Here is a 23,099-nt window from a genome sequence, read left to right as displayed (position 1 = left end):
TTTAAGCGGGAAGATGTTGAACAGACAACCGTAATATGTCAAGTATGCGGCAGAAGCATTGCTACAAAATGTAACAGCACTGGTAATTTGCAGCATGACTTGAAAAGTCACCCACTAGAGAATGAAGAGTGCTTGAAACTCTGCATGTCAACATCTCCGCTCAGTGCCACACCAACAAAATGCCCAAACAACCATTTCCACATCAACAACGTATGAAAAAAATAGTCAAGAACAGGAGATAATGTCTGCAGGAACCTACCACATAGCGAAGGACATACACTATTTGATTTCCTATTATGCAGCTCATTTTTTTTTGACAGTTATTGAAATATCTTGTGTGACATCATGCACAAAAGTGCACTTTATTTGTTTTTAACTATTGTAGTGGCGTTCTGTACAAAAAGTGCACTTTAATTTAGTGTTGTTTTGATTTTGCATCTTAGTGATGTCATGCACAAAAGTGCACTCATAGCTTGTTTTAAAATGTCTCTGACAATCTTGCACTGTCTGATTGTTTGTGCCACTGCTTAATAACTGTTTAATAAATACAGTTTTGGTCAATTGACTTAATTTTGATTTCCCTCTCTGCATGAAAGTTTAAAAGTAGCATATATCAATGCAGTATGAAGAAGAATGTTTGTGTGTAGACACATAGAATCATCATACTGCTGTGATTATATGCATCAAGTGTTCATTCAAGGCTAAGGCAAAATATGGAGATATATATGGTGTATCGTGACATGGCGTAAAAATATCGAAATATTAATAAAAGGCCATATCGCCCAGCCTACTGTATGTACATATTGCATCATCATGCCTCATTTGTATTTATATTTGAGCTCATTTAATTTCCTTTACTTTTATCCTGTTTGTATATAATTTACTTTTGCATGTCTCATGACACATTTTCTGTACGTAATATTGACTGCATTTCAGATAGTTGTTTGTATGCCATGTTGTTCCCGACCACAGCAAACGTTACCTAGCTCGCAAAAATGGTAATAAATCCATGAAAAGAAGATGTTTCCTTTAACTTGGACACATACATCTATACCTTTGGCTATTAAAAGCCAATCATTTTCAGGAGTTATCTCACCTTCTGAGTAGCCTCTGAGTTACTAATGGTTTCTAATGTTGTAAAAATGTGTAGAATAAATGTAACATTTCAACATTCTGTCAACAAAGATTTGCTGCAGCCTGCAACACATAGTCATTTTGATAGTAGGCTATTATAGCTAATATAGACACATTTGTGTTGCTTTCATTATAAGACTTATATGGGGCTTTTCATTTTTTGCGGCTCCAGACATATTAGTTTTTTTTATTTGTGGTCCAATATGGCTCTTTCAACGTTTTGGGTTGTCGACCCCTGGTATAAGATAATGGACATCTAGTAAATGTCATCATAATACACTTTTAACCACATCAGTTGTGGTCGGTCACTGTCCAAATACTTTTGGAGCACGGTTATGCATTCAAACACCTTTACTCAAATTCTGCTCTTGTACTAAATAATAAACCGTCATTCTTTCTACAAGGGCCTGAGGACCTCTGGTGGCCAGCAGACGAAAAAACACTTTTGACAAAGCGTGCCACGGGAATAGCACAGGATGGGCTTGATTTATGCCACAGTGGAGAAATTATGAGGTTGAAGGGCAGGTTCACAAAAGCCACACAAATAAAGTAAAACACATGAAAACGTTAAAAAACACAAACGGGGCATTTCCTACATACAGCTACACAAGTCAAACAGAACGACAGACCACAAAATGACCATTAAGTAATATATATTGTGCACATACGATGATACGCATTGAACATTTTGAGGATGTTGTGTTTCCATTGCCAAGATAATTGATCAACTATTTAGCAAGTAGTTAACATTTTGGTGCAGGCACCCTTTACCCATTTTAATCTTAAAAGAATGATCAAAAATAATTTAAGTAAATTTTAATGACAATATTTTATTTTATATATTAGTTCTGCAAAAATGTGAATCAAATTTTGCTGAGAATTGATAGGACAAATTATTCACGTAGAAAACATAATAAACACTTATTGAATTGAACTGTATTTTCCGGACCATAGGGCTCACCGGACAGAGGTGGGTAGAGTAGCCAGAAACTGTACTCAAGTAAGAGTACTGTTACTTTAGAGATGTATTACGCAAGTAAAAGTAAGGAGTAGTCACCCAAATATTTACTTGAGTAAAAGTAAAAAGTATGTTGTGAAAAAACTAATCAAGTACTGAGTAACTGATGAGTAACCTGTTTGTTTAATGATGACGGCAACAAGTAAAGCACAAACACATTAAAATAGCAACGAACAAAATCAGAGCCAGGAATATCTCTTAAGCAACTACAACAATGATATATATTAAACAATATATATTTGGTTTTACACTGTATTGAAAAAAAATTTGAAAATGAATTTTACCTTTGCAAGCTCATGATACTATTGGCTAAGTTTTATATTCATAAACGTAAGTTTCTCAATACCCGACCGTTTTTTGTGCCTTTAAAAAAGATTTAGAACTCTACATTAAAACACTCTACCTCTAACAACCAAAAAGCTGTGAAAACGATGATGTTGTCTTCCAAATTTAAGTTATTTACTGAGATTGAGTGAGCCTATGGCTTTGCACTTTGTTTATTTTATATATATATATGTATTTTGTATTCAATTTTAGTTACTTTGAATTTACAACCCCCTGGCGCTGTTTTGTACAGTTTTATACTGTTTTGTACTGTTTTTGTACTTACTTTGATTATTATTTTCAACTGTTTGTAGATGTTGAAATTTATAAGTAAAGGTTTAAAAAAAAAGTGTGAAGTTAATCATGTGACCGCCTGGCTCTGTTTGATTGGTGAAAGGGAGTCAAACGTCACCAGTGACTGCATTTGATTGGTGAAACGCAGTCAAACATCACCAGTAGGGCTGGGCGATGTATCCTTTTCTTAATATTGTGATATTTTTAGGCCATATCGCGATATACGATATATATTACGATATTTTGCCTTGGCCTTGAATGAACACTTGATGCATATAATCACAGCAGTATGATGATTCTATGTGTCTATATTAAAACATTGTTCTTCATACTGCATTCATATATGCTACTTTTAAACTTTCATGCAGAGAGTGACATCACAACTAAGACAATTGAACAAAAGTGTATTTATTAAAGTTATTAAGCAATGGCACAAACATTCAAGTCATTTCCAAAACATAAATTGCAAGCTTGTCAGAGACATTTTAAGTGTCAAATAAAAATGAGCTGCATAACGGGAAATCAAATAGTATTTGTCCTTCACTATGTGGTATGTTACTAAGGTTATGAAATTCTCTTCATTCTCTAGCGAGTGACTTTACAAACGATGCTACATATTAGCATCGTTTGACAAATTACGGTTGTCTGTTCGACATATTCCCACTTGAAGCCGAACCACTGCCAGACGATGAAAACCCTGCTGTTGTTATTGGGAATTAAGTCTTCCTTCATTTGTTACCAGATCCGCACCCTCTTTCTCTCGTACGGCTACGTCAGCAGCTAACATTAGCCACGTCGCTACCTCTCTGCCCTGCGAGGTCGTGTATGTGACGTGTGACGTATGTAAGCATGCTTGTCTGCGAGAAGGAGAGACAGGAAAGAGCGAGGAGAGCCTGAAGTGTACGCCCGCAGCTAAAAATCCTGCGTGTGAACGTATATTCGAATATTACGATATAGTCATTTTCTATATTGCGCAGAGACAAACCTGCGATATATCGGATATATCGATATATCGCCCAGCCCTAATCACCAGTGACTAAATTTGATTGGTGAAACGCAGGCATTTGATAGATCCTACTTTGAAAGTCTGTCTGACAAACCAAAACAAAGCGTGCATTAACAGATCGATAAAAATCAGTAGCGAGCTGAATGTAGATAAATGGAGCGGAGTAAAAGTAGCGTTTCTTCTCTATAAATATACTCAAGTAAAAGTAAAAGTATGTTGCATTAAAACTACTCTTAGAAGTACAATTTATCCCAAAAGTTACTCAAGTAAATGTAACGGAGTAAATGTAGCGCATTACTACCCACCTCTGTCACCGGATGATAAGGCGCACTGCTGATGAGTGGGTCTCGTCAGGTCTTTTATCATACAAAAGGCGCACTGGATTATAAGACGCATTAAAGGGGTCATTTTATGATTTTTTTTTCTAGATGTAAAAGACTTTCTTGTGGTCTACATAACAAGTAATAGTGTTTTTTTTCTCAAAATGTTGCATAGATGATGTTTTACACATTATCTTCAAGTCGCTTTCTGACACTCGCTTCAGGATTCACCGTTTTGTGGGTGGTCTTATTTACGTGGCCCACCTTCGACGGCGTCTTCTTCCTGTCCTCTTTGTTGTAGCGGTGTAGCGTGCAAGGACCGGTTTCGCACCTTATTTCTCTTGTAATGTCACTCACTCGCTCCGCTCCGCTTGCGCCACCAGCCTCAGCTAACGTTAGCCATGTTGCTACCTCTCTGCTCGGCGAGAGTGTATGACGCTAGACACACGAGAGTATGTGACGTGTAAGAAGGCGGGCTTGTTTTACGTCTGTTTCACGAGAAGGAGTGAGAAACGCCTGTTGTGTAATGCCCGCAGCTAAGAGCAACTGCGTGAGAAGGTATACTCCAATATTACGATATAGACATTTTCTATATCGCACAGAGACAAACCCGCGATATATCGTTTATATCAATATATCGCCCAGCCCTACTTTCATCTCATGCTAAGAAAAAAACAACAACTCACCAACGGCTCCGACTGTCCAGTTGTTGATGAGCTGCCCGGCGCAGAAAGCAAAGTCCTGGAAGGTGAGATACTGCAGCTTCCTTTTCCCCGTCTCAAAGCGATTGTTGGCAAAGAAAACAATGGCAGCATAATCCCTGAAACAGGCCAAGAAAGGCGTATCCTGGATAGTTAGTTAACATCCCGAGAATACATCAAGTTCAAATTAGCAACACTTTGGTGGTAAAGTCCAAACCTAAAAGTCTTTTTACCTTGCGAGCTTGTCAGAGAGAAGGAAATGCTGACGAATGTTCTCCACTAGGGGGCCCTTGAGCTCTTCCACTACTTTGAAAACACGCTTGAAGTTGTCAAACTGAAACGAAACAACACACAGAAAATGAACTCCTATCCTATAAAACAGCGGTTCTCAACCTTTTTTCAGTGATGTACCCCCTGTGAACATTTTTTTATTTACTACCCCTAATCAGATCAAAGCATTTTTGGTTGAAAAAAAGAGACAAAGAAGTAAAATACAGCACTATTTAATCAGTTTCTGATTTATTAAATTTTATAACAGTGCAACATATTGCTCATTTGTAGTGGTCTCTCTTGAACTATTTGGAAAAAAAATTACAAGAATAACTAAAAACTTGTTGAAAAATAAACAAGTGATTCAATTATAAATAAAGATTTCCACACATAGAAGTAATCATCAACTTAAAGTGCCCTCTTTGGGGATTGTAATAGAGATCCATCTGGATTCATCAACTTCATTCTAAACATTTCTTCACAAAAAAAGAAATCTTTAACATCAATAATTTTGGGACATGTCCACAAAAAAATCTATCTGTCAACACTGAATATTGCATTGTCGCATTTCTTTTCACAGTTTATGAACTTACATTCATATTTTGTTGAAGTATTATTCAATAAATATATTTACAAAGGATTTTTGAATTGTTGCTATTTTTACAATATTTTTGAAAAATCTCACATATCCTTTGGCATACTTTCAAGTACCCCCGGGGGTACGCGTACCCCCAGTTGAAAAACCACTGCTATAAAACATATATGATGATTGTAGTAAGAATTTAATAGATGTGTGACGTCCAATTTTGTTTTTGCTACGTACCGTGACAACATCAAAACTCACTTTTCTTTAAGATGACTCAAGGCATTTTTTCCTAAAGCTGTATTCTCACAGGAAATGAGCGAGAGGAAAGGCGCGTATGAATAGTTTGGAAAACGAGAGTGGAGAAATGATCAAATGGAACCCACATGTGAGCATCACCTACTGTACATAATCAGAGCCCTGCCTACTAGCTGTCAATTGAGCTGATTATTTCAAAGAATGTTTATTACTGTGCACTGCAGAAATTTTGCTAATACTTTCACAACCTTATTTAGCCACACAAGTAGGTCAAGGCATGAAAAATCACTGTCAACTGTGTTGATCAACCACTGACACACATGAAAATGAACTTACCAGATTATTTTAAACAATGTGTATTACTCTGCATGACCTTATTTAGCTACACGAGTAGGTCAAGGCATGAAAAAACACTGTCAACTATATCAATCAACTACTGAGACACATGAACCTGAGTTAACCAGACTATTTTAAACTATGTTTATTACTGTGCACAGCAGAATTGTTGCTAATACTTTCACAACCTTATTTAGCCACACGAGTAAGTCAACAAATAAAACACACTGTCCACTATGTCAATCAATCACTGACGCACGTGAAACTGATCTAACCTGATTATTTCAAATAATGTGTATTACTGTGCACTGCAGAAATGTTGCTAATACTTTCACAACCTTATTTAGCTACACGAGTAGGTCAAGGCATGAAAAATCACTGTCAACTGTGTCATTCAACCACTGACGCCCAAGAAACTGAACTAACCACATCATTTCAAAGAATGTTTGTTACTCTGCATGACCTTATTTAGCTACACGTGTTGGTCAAGGTATGAAAAAACACTGTCAACTATATCAATCAACCACCGACACACATGAAACTGAACTAACCAGATTATCCTAAACAATGTTTATTACTGTGCACTGCAGAAATGTTGCTAATACATACATTCATGACCTTATTTAGCCAAACGAGTAGATCAACGCATGAAAAAACACTTATCTACTTACACAAATGAAACTGAACTAACCAGATTATTTTAAACAATGTTTATTACTGTGCACTGCAGAAATGTTGCTAATACATTCATGACCTTATTTAGCCAAACGAGTAGGTCAACACATGAAAAAACACTCGTCATCTACTTACACACATGAAACTGAACTAACCAGATTATTTCCAACAATGTTTATTACTCTGCACGACCTTATTTAGGTACACGAGTAGGACAACACATGAAAAACACTATCAACTACGTCAATCCACCACTGTCAAACATAAAACTGAACTAACCAGATTATTTCAAATCATGTTTATTACTTGGCACTGCAGAAATATTGCTAATACATTGACGACCTTATTTAGCTACACAAGTAGGTCAATGTTGGGCTGGGCGATATTGCCTTTTTTTAATATCTCGATATTTTTAGGCCATATCGCGATACACCTTATATATCTCCATATTTTGCCTTAGCCTTGAATGAACACTTGATGCATATAATCACAGCAGCATGATGATTCTATGTGTCAAAATTAAAACATTCTTCGTCATACTGCATTAATATATGCAACCTTTAAACTTTAATGCAGGGAGGGAAAACAAATAGAATAGAATAGAAAGTACTTTATTGATCCCTGGGGGAAATTCAGCACCACAGTTCCCTCACAATAGACAATAATAATTATAAATAATATATAACATATATTATATATATATATAATATATGGATAATATAAATATATTCTACATATATTCTACATTTAAGTGCAGTCAAGGAACATATGGAATAAGTCAATTTAGCAAAAGTGTATTTATTAAACAATTATTAAGCAGTGGCACACACATTAATGCTATTTCCAAAACAGAAAGTGAAACATTGTCAGAGACATTTTAAAACAAGCTATGAGTGCACTTTTGTGCATGATGTCACTAAGATGACATATCAAAACAACACTAAATTAAAGTGCACTTTTTGTACAGAATGCCACTACAATAGTTTAAAACAAATAAAGTGCACTTTTGTGCATGATGGTGTAGGCGTGTGGCACCAAATGGAGATGTTAACATGCGGCATAAGCACTCTTCATTCTCTAGCAGGTGACTTTTCAATTGCTGCTACATATTAGCAGTAATGTTACTTTTTAATCCAACTTTTTTTATTGACTTTTTCACATATACAGAGAAAAGGTGCAAGTCGAAACAGTACAATTTTAAAGTCAGTGAATTCTTCATACCTTTACCCCTAAAACCACCCACGCACCCTCACACCCCACTCAGGTCGAACCAACCAGGACCACATGGCACAAACAACAAGTAAGACGACAAAGACACACACATTCACACATACACCCATACAAGACGTAATGTTACTTTTTGTAGCAACGCTTTTGCCCCACACTTGACAAATTACGGTTGTCTGTTGGACATATTCCCACTTGAAGCCAAACCACCGCCAGACGATGGACCCCCTGCTGTTTTTAATGGGAATTAATTCTTCCTTCATTTGTTACCAGATTCGTACCTTCTTTCTCTCGTATTACAGCTCGCACCACAGCTAACGTTACCCATGCTGCTACCTCTCTGCTCCGCGAGGGCGTATACGTATGTGACCTATGTAACAAGGTGCGCTTGCTTTCTGTGAGGAGACAAGAAAGAGCGAGAAGAGCCTGTAGTGTAATGTCAGCAGCTAAAAGCAACTGCGTGAGAGACAAACCCGGGATATACCCAGTATATCGATATATCGCTCAGCTCTACGTCATCACATGAAAAAACACTCAACAATGTCAATCAACTACTGACGCCCATGAAACCGAACCAACCAGATTATTTCAAATATGTTTTATTACTATGCACTGCAGAAATTTTGCTAATACATTTACAACCTTATTTAGAAACACAAATAGGTCCACCCATGCAAAATAACTGTCAACTAGAGATGTCCGATAATTACTTTTTTACCGATATCCAATATTGTCCAACTCTTAATTACCGATACCAATATCAACCGATACCAATATATACAGTAGTGGAATTAACAAATTATTATGCCTAATTTTGTTGTGATGCCCCGCTGGACCATGTAACAAGGTTTTCCAAAATAAATCAACTCAAGTTATGAAAAAAAATGCCAACATGGCACTGCCATATTTATTATTGAAGTCACTAAGTGCATTATTTTTTTTAACATGCCTCAAAACAGCAGCTTGGAATTTGGGACATGCTCTCCCTGAGAGAGCATGAGGAGGTTAAGGTGGGCGGGTTGAGGTGGGAGGGTAGGGGGTTGTGGGGGGTGTATATTGTAGCATCCCATAAGAGTTAGTGCTGCATAGGGATTCTGGGTATTTGTTCTGTTGTGTGTATGTTGTGTTACGGTGTTGTTCTGTTGTGTGTATGTTGTGTTACGGTGCGGATGTTCTCCTGAAATGTGTTTGTCATTCTTGTTTGTTGTGGGTTCACAGTGTGGCGCATATTTGTAAGTGTTAAAGTTGTTTATAAGGCCACCCTCAGTGTGACCTGTATGGCTGTTGATCAAGTGCGCTTTGCATTCACTTGTGTGTGTGAAAAGCCGTAGATATTATGTGATTGGGCCGGCACGCAAAGGAAGTGTCTTTAAGGTTTATCGGCGCTCTGTACTTCTCCCTACGTCCGTGTACACAGCTGCGTTTTAAAAAGTCATAAATGTTACTATTTGAAACCGATACGGATAATTTCCGATTATACATTTTAAAGCATTTATCTGTCGATAATATCGGCAGTCAAATGTTATCGGACATCCCTACTGTCAATTATGTGAATCAATCCCTGACGCACATGAAACTAAACTAACCGGTCAAAAATTAAAATTACACTTACCTGACGTCGGCAGCTTTTCAGAGTCACACCTGTCTTGGCACTGATGTCGTCCAGGTCTTTCTTGGTTCCTTTTGACAGCTTCTTTCCCAGAACTTCGCGCACAAATTGATCTTTAAAGGCGTAGTATCTAATTCAGAAAAGGCAGATTGAAAAGGAGGCAGCTAAGGTTAAGACTCTTAATTACTACGTCAGGGAAGAAACACATATTTGACCGTTAAATGCAGATATTCTTAGAAAGAGGCGATGAGAGAACCTCTAAAGTCTAGAGCTTCTCAATTTGTCATTTTGACAAGTCACTGTGTGTGTTCTCACAGAGTATTATGCAGGGGACATCATGTGAAACTTTAGCAAACCTCACAAGACGTCAGCACAGTAAGCATTACCTTACCATTACCTTATTTTACACTTGTGAAATGAATGAGGCGCCCCCGCAGCATAAATGTCATTACACCACACGTGATACCGTCATCATCCATGACTCAAGTTAAAAAAACACGTTCATTGTTTTTCCACTTAACTAAATGCAGTGGTTAGCTTCTTTATACACTTGTATGACTTTTTATGGCACTTTATTTGGGCTGTGTGCAATGCAATACATCCCTTTTTTATTTCATTTTATTATTATTGTTAAAGTTATTACCTTTTTTTAAACTCTCCTTCACTTACCTGCATGTTAATGAGCCGGTGGTAGTAATCCTGACTTTTTGCTGTGTTTTTATTGTTATTTGATAATAAATATACACAAACCTGACATATTTACATAATATTTATATGTTCATTAATATGTGCTATCCCTATTTTGAACTTAATTGAATTTGGAAAATTATTTAGCATTTCTATGTGTTTTAAGAATAATGTCTCGCCCACTTACGTCTTTTAGGACGTAATGACGTAGACTAGGTACGTAAAAATATAACACATGCACGCACATTGGCTTTGTGTGTTGTTAGCCAATGGTAGCAGTTTAAATCGTTCATGTTAGCTATCGTTGTTTTTAAATTCTACCAGAACAACAACATGACTGCAAAATGTTAGTTTCCTTTCCTGAAACTGCTTTTGCGGATGTGGATGTCGGTCCTTCGCATATAGTGGAGGCGCGGTGCGATGGCGGCTTTATCAGTATCACACACCCACGCGACCCCAAAAGGGACAAGCGGCAGAAAAAGAACGGATGGATGCTTCAAACCCCCCTGTGAAAAGCTACTTATTGCAAAACGTCCGCATGGTAGTCATAATCCTGACTTACTTTTGATTTAAAAAAAATTTTTTAATTCATGTTTGTTTTTTAGGTCAAAACCATTTCATATATTGTGCTCCTGAGTTAATGTTGCTGATCAATTTGAATGTATTATTTATTTAGTTTATTTAATTGTATCTTTTATCAAATGGTTCAAGTCAGTAAAAAAATGTCCATTTATAAGAATAAAAAAAAAAAAAATCTGTTACAGACTAAAAACATTGTTAAAAAAGTTGTCATTTGATCAATATGTAATTTTTTTGTTTGCTCTAATGTTAAGACGATCTTTACCGTCACATGTATAACACGTATAAAAGTAGTCTCTGCCTTTGACCCATCCTCTCTTGAGGAGTGGTGTGGTGCACCTACGACAATTTCATTGACAAACTAAATTATTTATAATTGCGGCGGAGAGTGGGGGGCAGGGCGCAAAATGTTTTCTTTCTCCTAGAATAAACATAGCAGAACACAATAGAGAAGCGCTGGTGTACGTCAATATAAGTAGTCATTGTGAAAAATATCAGGGTTTCTGCAGATATCAGCAAATCTGATTTAATTTTCAATTTAATGCCTTTTTAATGCAACTGAAATCAAATTTTATGACCATGTCCTACGGCACATTATGGTTACATACAGTCAAAAGCATACAGTTGTCTGTATAGACAAAATTGTAAGCATTTGACAATAATAATGTTAAATAGCTAAACAGTTCACACCAACTATTGCCAAATTAAGCACTAATGTAATCATAACATATAATAGTAACAATGTTTCCTAACCATACCATTGTTGGGTCACAAGCACCCACTCGAGCAGGGGTCCCAAAACGTTTTCACTCGGGGGCCGCATTGGGTTAAAACAATTTGGCCCGGGGCCGGGCTGTATGTATGTATGTGTATATATATATATATATATATACACATGTGTGTGTGTGTGTGTGTATATATATATATATATATATATATATATATATATATATATATATATATATATATATATATATATATATATATATATATATATATATATATATATATATATATATATATATATATATATATATATATATATATATTCCTCGCAAACTAATTGACTGAAAGAATGTGCACTTGATGTCACGTTATGGATGAAAAAATGCATTTTTAGACAATATGATTTTCCTGAACGGCTAAGAGACACCGAGAGTAACAAGCGGTAGAAAATGGATGAGAAAAGACAGATTTAAAAAAAATATATTAAAAAAAAAAAAAAGGCCGTAGTTTGGGGACCCCTGCTCTAGAACAGTGGTTCTCAACCTTTTTTCAGAGATGTACCCCCTGTGAACATTTTTTTAATTCAAGTACCCCTAATTAGAGCAAAGCATTTTTGGTTGAAAAAAAGAAATAAAGAAGTAAAATACAGCACTATGTCATCAGTTTCTGATTTATTAAATTGTATAACAGTGCAAAACATTGCTCATTTGTAGTGGTCTTTCTTGAACTATTTGAAAAAAATATATATAAAAATAACTAAAAACTTGTTGAAAAATAAACAAGTGATTCAATTATAAATAAATATTTCTACACATAGAAGTAATCATCAACTTAAAGTGCCCTCTTTGGGGATTGTCATAGAGATCCATCTGGATTCATGAACTTCATTCTAAACATTTCTTCACAAAAAAATAAATCTTTAACATCAATATTTATGGGACATGGCCACAAAAAATTTAGCTGTCAACACTGAATATTGCATTGTTGCATTTCTTTTCACAGTTTATGGACTTACATTCAGATTTTTTTTAAGTATTATTCAATAAATATATTTATAAAGGATTTTTTCAGTTTTTCAGTTTCAGTTTATTTTCAGTCTAACAAAAACACATTCAAACATAGATCACGATTCAAAAATGAATAACATGACTGAAACAGGCAGAAGCAAAAAAGCTTATATGCCCAACATACATTTTTTACATTCAATTAAGTTACCTTTTCTAATAATTCTGCAACACAAAAAGAAATATAGTCATTCAGCATCCACATTCAGGCTGCCCCCCAACAAATAATACAAAAATATGTACCTACACACATACACTTTTCTGTAAATAGATAAACATACATACGTTCTAAATACAACATTTAACCAAACAAACATAAATTTATAGTTCACATAACTTTTTAAAATACATTGTGACATGTTCTTTTTGAAATTAAATACTGAGTCACTCATTTTTATTTCTTTACCAACAGAATTCCACAAATTAACACCGAGAACAGATAAACATCTACGTTTAACAACTAGTCTTGCTTTTGGTAAAATAAACTTAGATTCATCTCTTAGATTGTATTTGCTGATCTGTAGAGAGAAGTATTTTTGAATTCCTTCTGGAAGAGTATTTATTTTTGCTTTGAACATTATCTGTGTTATTTTATAATAAACAATATCTTGAAATTTCATAAGTTTTGATTTAACAAATAATGGATGGGTATGGTCATAATATCCTGCTTTGTTTATTTTTGAATTTGTGTTATTTTTAGAATATTTAAAAAAAAAATCTCACGTACCCCTTGGCATACCTTCAAGTACCCCCAGGGGTACGCATACCCCTATTTGAGAACCACTGCTCTAGAGGGCCACCAAAAAATATGTTTCTCAGCCGTAGTCCGTGTGGGCCGCAGAGGTACTCAGTTGTAATACACTTTTCCACCACTTGTTGCAGTAATGACAACATCAAAATATAGAAGTCTGGAGCTAAAAAGTCATAGAGAAGATTCTTCGGCGCAAAAATTTTATGACTAAAGCGGTGAAGCTGTATTTTTATTTGCACTTAGATTTAATCGACAGTTGATTTAAGAAACATATTTATTATTCATTTTGTTAAACTTTATTTATTCTAGCACAGTAATTGTAGACTATGCAGCCTGCATTTATTTTTGTCAGTTATTTTCCGCTTATTTTCCATTTTAAAAGCCAAAAACACACTATCAATATCAAGTTAATTTACATTTATCGTTGCTTTAATTGACTATTGCTAACAATTGTATGAAATCTTTAAAGTACTGTATTTTTTTAACTATAAGGCGCACTTAAAATCATTTAATTTTCAGGGCGCCTTAGAAACCTGTGTGCCTAATGTACGGAATACTTCTGGTTGTGCTTACCGACCTCGAAGCAATTTATTTGGTACATGGTGTAATGATAGGTGTGACCAGTAGATGGCAATCACACATAAGAGATACGTGTAGTCTGCAATATGACAACAGTCACACATAAGAGATACAGTACTTGTATGGCAGTAAACAACACCAAAACTTTAAATGTTCCATTGAAAATAAAGAACATTACACACAGCACTCAAAAATCTGTCAAAATGTTTTAGTATGACTTTGAAGCCGCATCGCTTGGATTGTCGGCATATTACAGCTGCCGTAAGCAGAGATACAAGTATTACTATGTGTGTGGCCTCCATTAGCAGGAAATTATCTGGCGTTTTGTTTCACAATATCATGCAAAAGCAACTTTTCCTTGTACCTGCAGATGTCTATTTGAGATCTGCATGAGTCCTGAAAATTTGCGCACCTCCGTCTTTGTAGTCCTTATTTTTCTCTATATTTTTGTTATGGAACATTCATCCTCCGCTATTGCAATTTGTAATATAAAGTAGTGTAAAGTTCTAACTTATATCTTTCAGGAAACTCGCTATGGAAGCTCTAAAAACTACCGGTGTAGTGAGTTTACATTATTCACTCAAGGAACTTTAGTTACTACAGAGTTCCAGTCTGACGGTTTTTCACGGGACACATTTCCGGCGTTGTTATTGCACAAGTCAGCCACAGAAGAGGAGATGCTGCTCCGTCGTTGATTGAAGTAAAGTCTGAATTTCATTAAAACAGTTAGCTTCATCTTTTGACACTTCTTCCACTCCCGTCCTTGCACGCTACACCGCCACAACAAAGATGACGGAGAGAAGACGCTGGTCGAAGTGGAGGCCCCTAAATAAGACCGTCCACAAAACGGCGAATCCTGAAGAGACTGTCAGAAGCGACTTGAAGATGATGTGTAAAACATCATCTATGCAACATTGTAAGCAAAGAACCACCATCACATATTATGTAGACCACATTTAGAAAAAAATCATAATATGACCCTTTTATCGCGCCTTATAATCCGAAGCGCTTTTTTGGGGAAAAAGACCTGAATAGACCCGCTTATCGACAGTGCGCCTTATAATCTGGTCCGCCCTATGATCGGGAAAATACGGTAGTGCATCTGGCACATCAGTCTTTAATGCTTTTTACTGCAATTCAATGCCTCAATTTTAACCAAATCCATTTCATAGCTTTTAATGCTAATTAATGACCTGTGGAAAACTCTGAATATAGAAAGGCATTTAAAAAAGATCTTCTGTTAAACCACTAATGGTATAATAAGCTAGCCAGTGATGTACTTGTTATATTTTTGGGTTTAAAAAATGTAACCGTGAGCAAGTTGCAAGCTGCCCCTTTATAAACGGTATTTAGTTTTTAGGATGGGAAGAGTGAAAAAAAAAAAGTTTCCAAATGAAATGAAAAAATGGAAAAACCTCAAAAGTTCCACAGTAACTTTGTGCTACTTCACCTCTCTATGAGCATGGCTTGTCGATGAGGTGGGATCTGGAACAGCAGCTGGTTGGCCAGTTTGGCGGGACTGTGCAGAAGACGCTCGCACATCTGGAAAGTTCTGTACTGGTCCATGGTGTCACTCAGCAGAACATCCGAGCTGGCTTCACACTCTTCCAGCACGCCGCCCTCCATTCTCACCTTTACCGCATCGTTCACTGTGAAAAGTGCACAAATCAGTCGTGAATGCTTAATTAATGTTCTATATCGCTGGTTGCAGGAAGCTGGAGCCTATCCCAGTTGACTTGGATGACAGGTCGACGACAACTTCAACCGGTTGCTGAGTGGCAAATGTTTCTCTTGCTTAACAAACATAATTATATTTACATTAAAGAAGGCATATACATATGAAGAGTGTAATGATTCGTCGACTATGACATTTGTCGGCGACTAATACATTTGTCGACAGTCGTGACGTCATCACTCGTGTTTTTCCGGAGGAAGCGAGTCAGCACAGCCGCTCGCATCACCACGTAAAACATGTAAAGTGTGGGAATATTTTCTACTATTCTGGTGAAAAAGATGAATAACTTGCTCATTTTGCAAAGCAGGTCTTGTATTTATGACACGATATTAAAAGCGGAGGAATATCAAACATCTGGAGGATGCGGTCTCAATTGGGTAAGATATTTAGCCTGTATCTTTCTAGCTAGCTAACGAGTGTGAGACGAACTTGCGTGAAAAATATATGTAACTATCATTTTAGCCAAAGTCCGCCATTTTAAGACTTCTCTTTTTAGTAAAGCTTTTAACTATAATTTTTAATCCACATTTCATGATGTTGGTTTAATTGAATTGTTTTAATTCACTTATGTTTTGTACAGCAATTTGTGATTTTATCTTTGAAAAGTATACTTAATTACTTACTTACACACACTTAAAATACGGCACCAATGTGCCAGTATCGTAAGATTAAACATACAATGTTAACAATTAATCAACAATATGCATTGAGTCTATTAGACTGCTAAAAATGCTAAAAGATAATCAATAACCAATAATACATTAGTGTGCAGCTCTTTTAAACACATCCTCACAAAATACTAGTTTCCTTTTTGGTATTGTTGTATTAACTGCCATTTTTTTTTAATACAAAATATACTTGATTTATTAAGCACTTTTCCTGTCCTTAGTTTTAAATTGACAGAAGTTAAAAAGTTATTAAAACCTTTGTAACTACCGAATGATCAGAATATACAGAATATAAAGTTTACATACACTTGTAAAGAACATAATGTCATGGCTGTCTTAAGTATCAAATCATTTCTACAAATTTTATTTTTTTGTGATAGAGTGATTGGAGCACATACTTGTTGATCACAATTCCCAACATATTGCTGGGTTTTGTGGCCAAACAGCTCAATTTTTTTCCTCCAGAAGGTCTTATTTTTATCCGTGTGATGTCAAATCACACTAAAATTGAACTGTTTGGCCACAATACCCAGCAATATGTTTGGAGCGGAAAAGGTGAGGCTTTTAATCCCAGGAACACCACACCTACCGTCAAGATTGGTGGTGGTAGTATTATTCTGTGGGCCTATTTTGCTGCCAATAGAACTGGTGCTTTACAGAGAGTAAACGGGACAATGAAAAAGGAGGATTACCTCCAAGTTCTTCAGGACAAGCCAAAATCATCAGCCCGGAGGTTGGGTGTTGGGCGCAGTTGGGTGTTCCAACAGGTCAATGACCCCAAACACACATCAAAAGTAGTAAAGGAATGGCTAAATCAGGCTACAATGAAGGTTTTGAATGGCCTTCCCAAAGTCCTGACTTAAACGTGTGGACAATGCTGAAGAAACAAGTCCATGTAAAAAATAAAAAAAAATGTAGCTGAACTGCATCAATTGTCAAGAGTGGTCAAAAATTGAAGCAGAAGCTTGTGGATGGCTACCAAAAGCGTCTTATTGCAGTGAAACTTGCCAAGAGACATGTAAGCAAATATTAACATTGCTGTATGTATACTTTTGACCCAGCACATTTGCTCACATTTTCAGTAAAGCCATAATAAATTCAAAAAAGAAGCAAACTTCATGAATGTTTTTTGTGACCAACAAGTATGTGCTCCAATCACTACATCACAAAAAAATAAGAGTTGTAAAAATGATTGGAAACTCAAAACAGCCATGACATAATGTTTCTTTACAAGTGTATGTACACTTTTGATCATGACTGTAGATACAGTATACAGATACAGTATATTTATGAATGAATCATCCATCTTTGTTGTTCGTAAGCACATGCCTAAAAGTATCTCAAGCTGAATTTAAAAATTGATGGCTAAATTAGAGCCACTGAATATGTGTATGCTTTATAATCTGACTAATTGTTAAAGGGGAACATTATCACCAGATCTATGTAAACGTCAATATATACCTTGATGTTGCAGAAAAAAGACCATATGTTTTTTTAACCGATTTCCGAACTCTAAATGAGTGAATTTTGGCGAATTAAACGCCTTTCTGTTTATCGCTCATGTGGTGAGGACGTCAGAACGTGACGTCGCCGAGGTAACACAGCCGCCATTTTCATTTTCAACACATTGCAAACATTGGGTCTCAGCTCTGTTATTTTCCGTTTTTTCGACTATTTTTTGGAACCTTGGAGACATCATGCCTCGTCGGTCTGTTGTCGGAGGGTGTAACAACACTAACAGGGAGGGATTCAAGTTGCACCACTGGCCCGAAGATGCGAAAGTGTCTGCCGCCAGACCCCCATTGAATGTGCCAGAGTCTCTCCGCATTTTACCGGCGATGACAGACATGGCTCAGAGATGTATGGATAACCTGCAGATGCATTTGCAACGATAAATTCAACTAAATCACAAAGGTGAGTTTTGTTGATGTCGACTTATGTGCTAATCACACATATTTGGTCGCGGCGTGACTGCCAGCTAATCGATGCTAACATGCTACGCTAATCGACGCTAACATGCTATTTACCGGCGGTGCTAAAGCAGACATGGCACAGAGATGTATGGATAACCTGCAGATGCAGTTGCAATTATAAAGTCAATTAAACCACAAAGGTGAGTTTTGTTGATGTTGACTGCCAGCTAATCCATGCTAACATGCTGCGCTAATCGATGCTAACATGCTATTTACCAGCGGTGCCAAAGCAGGCATGGCACAGAGATGTATGGATAACCTGCAGATGCATTTGCAATAATACGTTTCCTTCCACCCGCATTTAATGCGAAAAAAACAATTAACCAATCGACGGATTTAAGTTGCTCCAGTGTCACAAGATGCGAAAGTCCTGATCGTTTGGTCCGCACATTTTACCGGCGATGCTAACGCAGCTATTCGGCCATGCTATGGCTATGAATAGCGTCAATAGCTAATCGCTCAATAGCTTCAGTTTCTTCTTCAATACTTTCATACTCCAACCATCCGTTTCAATACATGCGTAATCTGTTAAATCGCTTAAACCGCTGAAATCCGAGTCTGAATTCGAGCTAATGTCGAGCTAATGTCGCTGTATCTTGCTGTGCTATTCGGCATTGTTTGTTTACATTGGTAGCACTGTATGGCGTCACAGGGAAATGGATAGTCGTAGCGCAAATAGCGAAAATCAAGCACTTTAAAGCTTTTTTGAGGGCTATTCGGGGACCGGTAAAATTTTGAAAACAACTTCAAAAAATACAACAAGCCACTGGGAACTGATTTTTATTGTTTTTAACCCTTTTGAAATTGTGATAATGTTCCCCTTTAAGATAGTCTATGACTTGTCAAATATTAAAATAGTTGTTCATTGCAGTCCTAATTTTTTTCCAAGATGGCGCCGCTGTAGTGGCCTCTGGTGGTAGGAGCTCTGTGCTCTTGTGTCATCCTTTGGTGTTCCTGATGTTTCTCTCTTTTTTCATGTGTTTTTTGGGGTTTTTTTGCCTTTTGGTTAGGGACCCTTAAGGACTGTGTGACAAGGGGTGGTACTCTCATGACTTCAGCGGTGCTTTTTTGTGGACTTCTCGATCTGCCTCCAGGGAGACTTTTGGCCATGGAGACCAGCTGCTGGGTCTCTGCCACACCAACGTCATTTTGGAGAAACTGGAAGAGATGCCGATGAAGAGACGGGGCTGCGGAGCTGGCGCTGAGCGCCGGGGCGGACGGGCTTCAAAGTGTCTTGGCTGAATGAGCAGGTATCGGACAATTCTGATTCTGAACACGTGCTGTACGGCTAGGCGATATATACGATATATCGTGGGTTTGTCTCTGTGCGATATAGAAAAATGACTATATCGTAATATTCGAGTATACGTTCTCACGCAGTTGCTTTTAGCTGCGGGCGTAAACTTCAGGTTCTTCTCACTCTTTCCTGTCTTTCATGCTCACAGACAAGCAGGCGTACATTCTTACATACGTCACGTCATACGTCACATACGTGTCCGCCCTCTGAGAGCAGAGAGGTAACATAATGGGCTACATTAGCTGCTAACGTAGCCGTACGAGAGAAAGAAGGTGCGGATCTGGTAACAAATGAAGGAAAACTTAAAGGCCTACTGAAACCCACTACTACTGACCACACAGTCTGATAGTTTATATATCAATGATGAAATATTAACATTGCAACACATGCCAATACGGCCGGTTTAGTTTACTAAATTGCAATTTTAAATTTCCCGCGAAGTGTCCTGTTGAAAACGTCGCGGTATGACGACGCGTGCGTTTGACGTCACCGGTTGTAGCGGACATTTTTTTCCAGCCCGATCCAAGCAATAAGTAATCTGCTTTAATCGCATAATTACACAGTATTCTGGACATCTGTGTTGCTGAATCTTTTGCAATTTGTTCAATTAATAATGGAGAAGTCAAAGAAGAAAGATGGAAGTGGGAAGCGGTGTATTGCGGCCGCCTTTAGCCACACAAACACAGCTGGTGTTTCCTTGTTTAAAATTCCCGAAGGTGAAGCTTTACTATGGAACAGAGCGGTCAAGCGAACATAGTTCCCTACCACATGTCAACCGGCAGGTTTCGGTGAGAAAATTGTGGTAATAAGTTGGCTCTTACCGTAGTTATGAGCGGACCTTGCGTCCTCCTACAGCTGCGGACTATTACCTCCTCCCACCAGAGACACTGGCGGACACCACATCTGTGGCCACGCCCTCCGACTGTCAGGTACCATATAATCTCACTAAAACACTAGTAACACAATAAGCAAATAAGGGATTTTCAAGAATTATCCTAGTAAATGTGTCTAATAACATCTGAATTGCTCTCACTGCCCTCGCCATTTTTTTTTCTAGTCCTTCACTCTCACTATCCTCATCCACGAATCTTTCATCCTCACTCAAATTAAAGGGGAAATTGTCGCTTTCTCGGTCTGAATCGCTCTGGCTGATGGTGGCTATGATTGTAAAAAATGTGACGATGTAAGGAGCTCTACAACCCGTGATTTCACGCGCGCATCGTCTGCTACTTCCGGTACAGGCAAGGCTTTTTTATTAGCGACCAAAAGTTGCAAACTTTATTGTCGACGTTCTCTACTAAATCCTTTCAGCAAAAATATGGCAATATAGCAAAATGATCAAGTATGACAAATAGAATGGGCCTGCTATCCCCGTTTCGATAAGAAAATCTCATTTCAATAGGCCTTTAATTCCCAATAAAACAGCAGGGTTTCCATCGTCTGGCGGTGGTTCGGCTTCAAGTGGGAATATGTCGAACAGACAACTGTAATTTGTCAAGTGTGGGGGGAAAAGCGTTGCTAAAAAAAGTAGCATTACTGCTAATATGTAGCATCATTTGAAAAGTCACTCGCTAGAGAATGAAGAGAATTTCATAACCGTAGTAACATACCACATAGTGAAGGACGAATACTATTTCATTTCCTATTATGCAGCTCATTTTTATTTGACACTTAAGATGTCTCTGACAATCTTTATGTTTTGGAAATGACATTGCTTAATAACTTCAATAAATACACCTTTGGTTAATTGACTTAGTTGTGATTTCCCTCTCTGTATGAAAGTTTAAAAGTAGCAAATATTAATGCAGTACGAAGAAGAATGTTTTAATGTATACACATAGATTCATCATACTGCTGTGATTATATGCATCAAGTGTTCATTCAAGGCCAAGGCAAAATATTGTTCTATTGTATATCGCGATATGGTCTAAAAATATCGCGATATCAAAAAAAGGCAATATCGCCCAGCCCTAACGTACTGCATATTTACGTGTGCAGTACTGGAAAGGCCTCAGCTCACCTGTAACCCGGCCAATGGATGACGTCATACATTACCTGTGTATCCATCCAACCAGAGCTGATAAACCTCCTCGTCCATGATAGTGGTATTACCCACAAACACATCCAGCTCGACCGCCATCTGCATTGAGAACACGCCAAAAAGCCACAATAAAGAGTTGTGGATGGTGGAGTGTTACACATTTAGTAACGGCGACACGATACCTTGTTACAATGTCCTCGCGCACACCTTTTGGCGGCAAACCACGATGCTAACTCTCGTGTTAGCTCAAGTGTTTGCTACATGCTAGCTGCCCATGCTACGTCGCGAAGTTTGTCGCGTCAATGGCAATAAACAACTGCACCAGTACGACGGGAGATGTACGGTGCGACAATAAGCTAACGCCGACCTTAAAATAAAAACTACGTTTTCTTTAGGTCGATGTTTGTCAATGTTGGGGATGTGAACTGTCAACAACAACAGGAGCCACTCATTTTCCGGGTGTCGACGTCACCGGAAATAGTTTTTTTTTGGCCAGCGTATTTTTTATTTTATTTTTGTATTTAAAAATACAAATATAATTCACCCAACACTCAAAGCACTTTCAAAATCAAGGAAAGAAAACAAAATCAAATACAAATACAGTAAGAAATATTATAATGAATAATAATAATAATAATTTTCAAAAAAAATGTCAAAAGGGCAACCTAAATCACTTTAAATGTTTTTTAAAAATATATCAATTCAGGGGCTTTTGTATTTTTAATCATTTCCCAAGATTTGATTGACAGTTGTAAACCATTAAACCAAATAGAAAATGTAGGCCATACTTTCATAAATCGATATTTATGTAATAAAAATTGTTGTCTGAAGCATAATAGAGTTGAAAAACATTTCTATGTCACAGTCATTTATAAAAATACCAAATTTAATCACTTCTATGGTGAATAGGGACATTTCCACACTAATTGTTTCTCTGCTAATCTCTCATCTCCTCCCAAAACACATGTACACTCACACACACAAACACATGTACAGTATCACACACACATATACAGTATAATGCACACATGTACAGTATGTGGGCCCTACCGAGGATGTCGTAGTGGTTTGTGTTGTGGTTTGTGCAGCCCTTTGAGACACTACTGATTTAGGGCTATCCATCCATCCATTTTCTACCGCTTATTCCCTTTTGGGGTCACGGGGGGCGCTGGCGCCTATCTCAGCTACAATCGGGCGGAAGGCAGGGTACATGTACAGTATCAAACACATGTCCAGTATCACAC

The 23,099-nt window shown here is 37.2% G+C and overlaps 1 protein-coding gene across 3 annotated transcripts in view; it reads right to left on the bottom strand.

Moving 5' to 3' along the window:
- Positions 1–22,327, bottom strand: part of fibpa (fibroblast growth factor (acidic) intracellular binding protein a) — a 59,126-nt gene extending 36,799 nt beyond the window's left edge. For 2 of the 3 annotated variants that reach the window (XM_061900255.1, XM_061900253.1), the window contains exons 1-5: positions 21,870–21,960; positions 15,592–15,790; positions 9,759–9,885; positions 5,031–5,131; positions 4,783–4,916 (exon numbers count right to left, since the gene is read on the bottom strand). In XM_061900255.1, the coding sequence (XP_061756239.1) occupies positions 4,783–4,916; positions 5,031–5,131; positions 9,759–9,885; positions 15,592–15,790; positions 21,870–21,960 (652 nt within the window). Of the gene's footprint in view, positions 1–4,782; positions 4,917–5,030; positions 5,132–9,758; positions 9,886–15,591; positions 15,791–21,869; positions 21,961–22,037 lie in introns of those variants that run through there. The other variant, XM_061900254.1, reaches the window with a different exon arrangement.
- Positions 22,328–23,099: the final 772 nt, after the last annotated feature.

This window comes from Nerophis ophidion, linkage group LG05, assembly GCF_033978795.1.
Source record: "Nerophis ophidion isolate RoL-2023_Sa linkage group LG05, RoL_Noph_v1.0, whole genome shotgun sequence".
Classification (NCBI taxonomy): domain Eukaryota; kingdom Metazoa; phylum Chordata; class Actinopteri; order Syngnathiformes; family Syngnathidae; genus Nerophis; species Nerophis ophidion.
The sequence above is the reverse complement of the archived record's forward strand: the minus strand, read 5'-3'. Positions and strand labels throughout refer to the sequence as shown.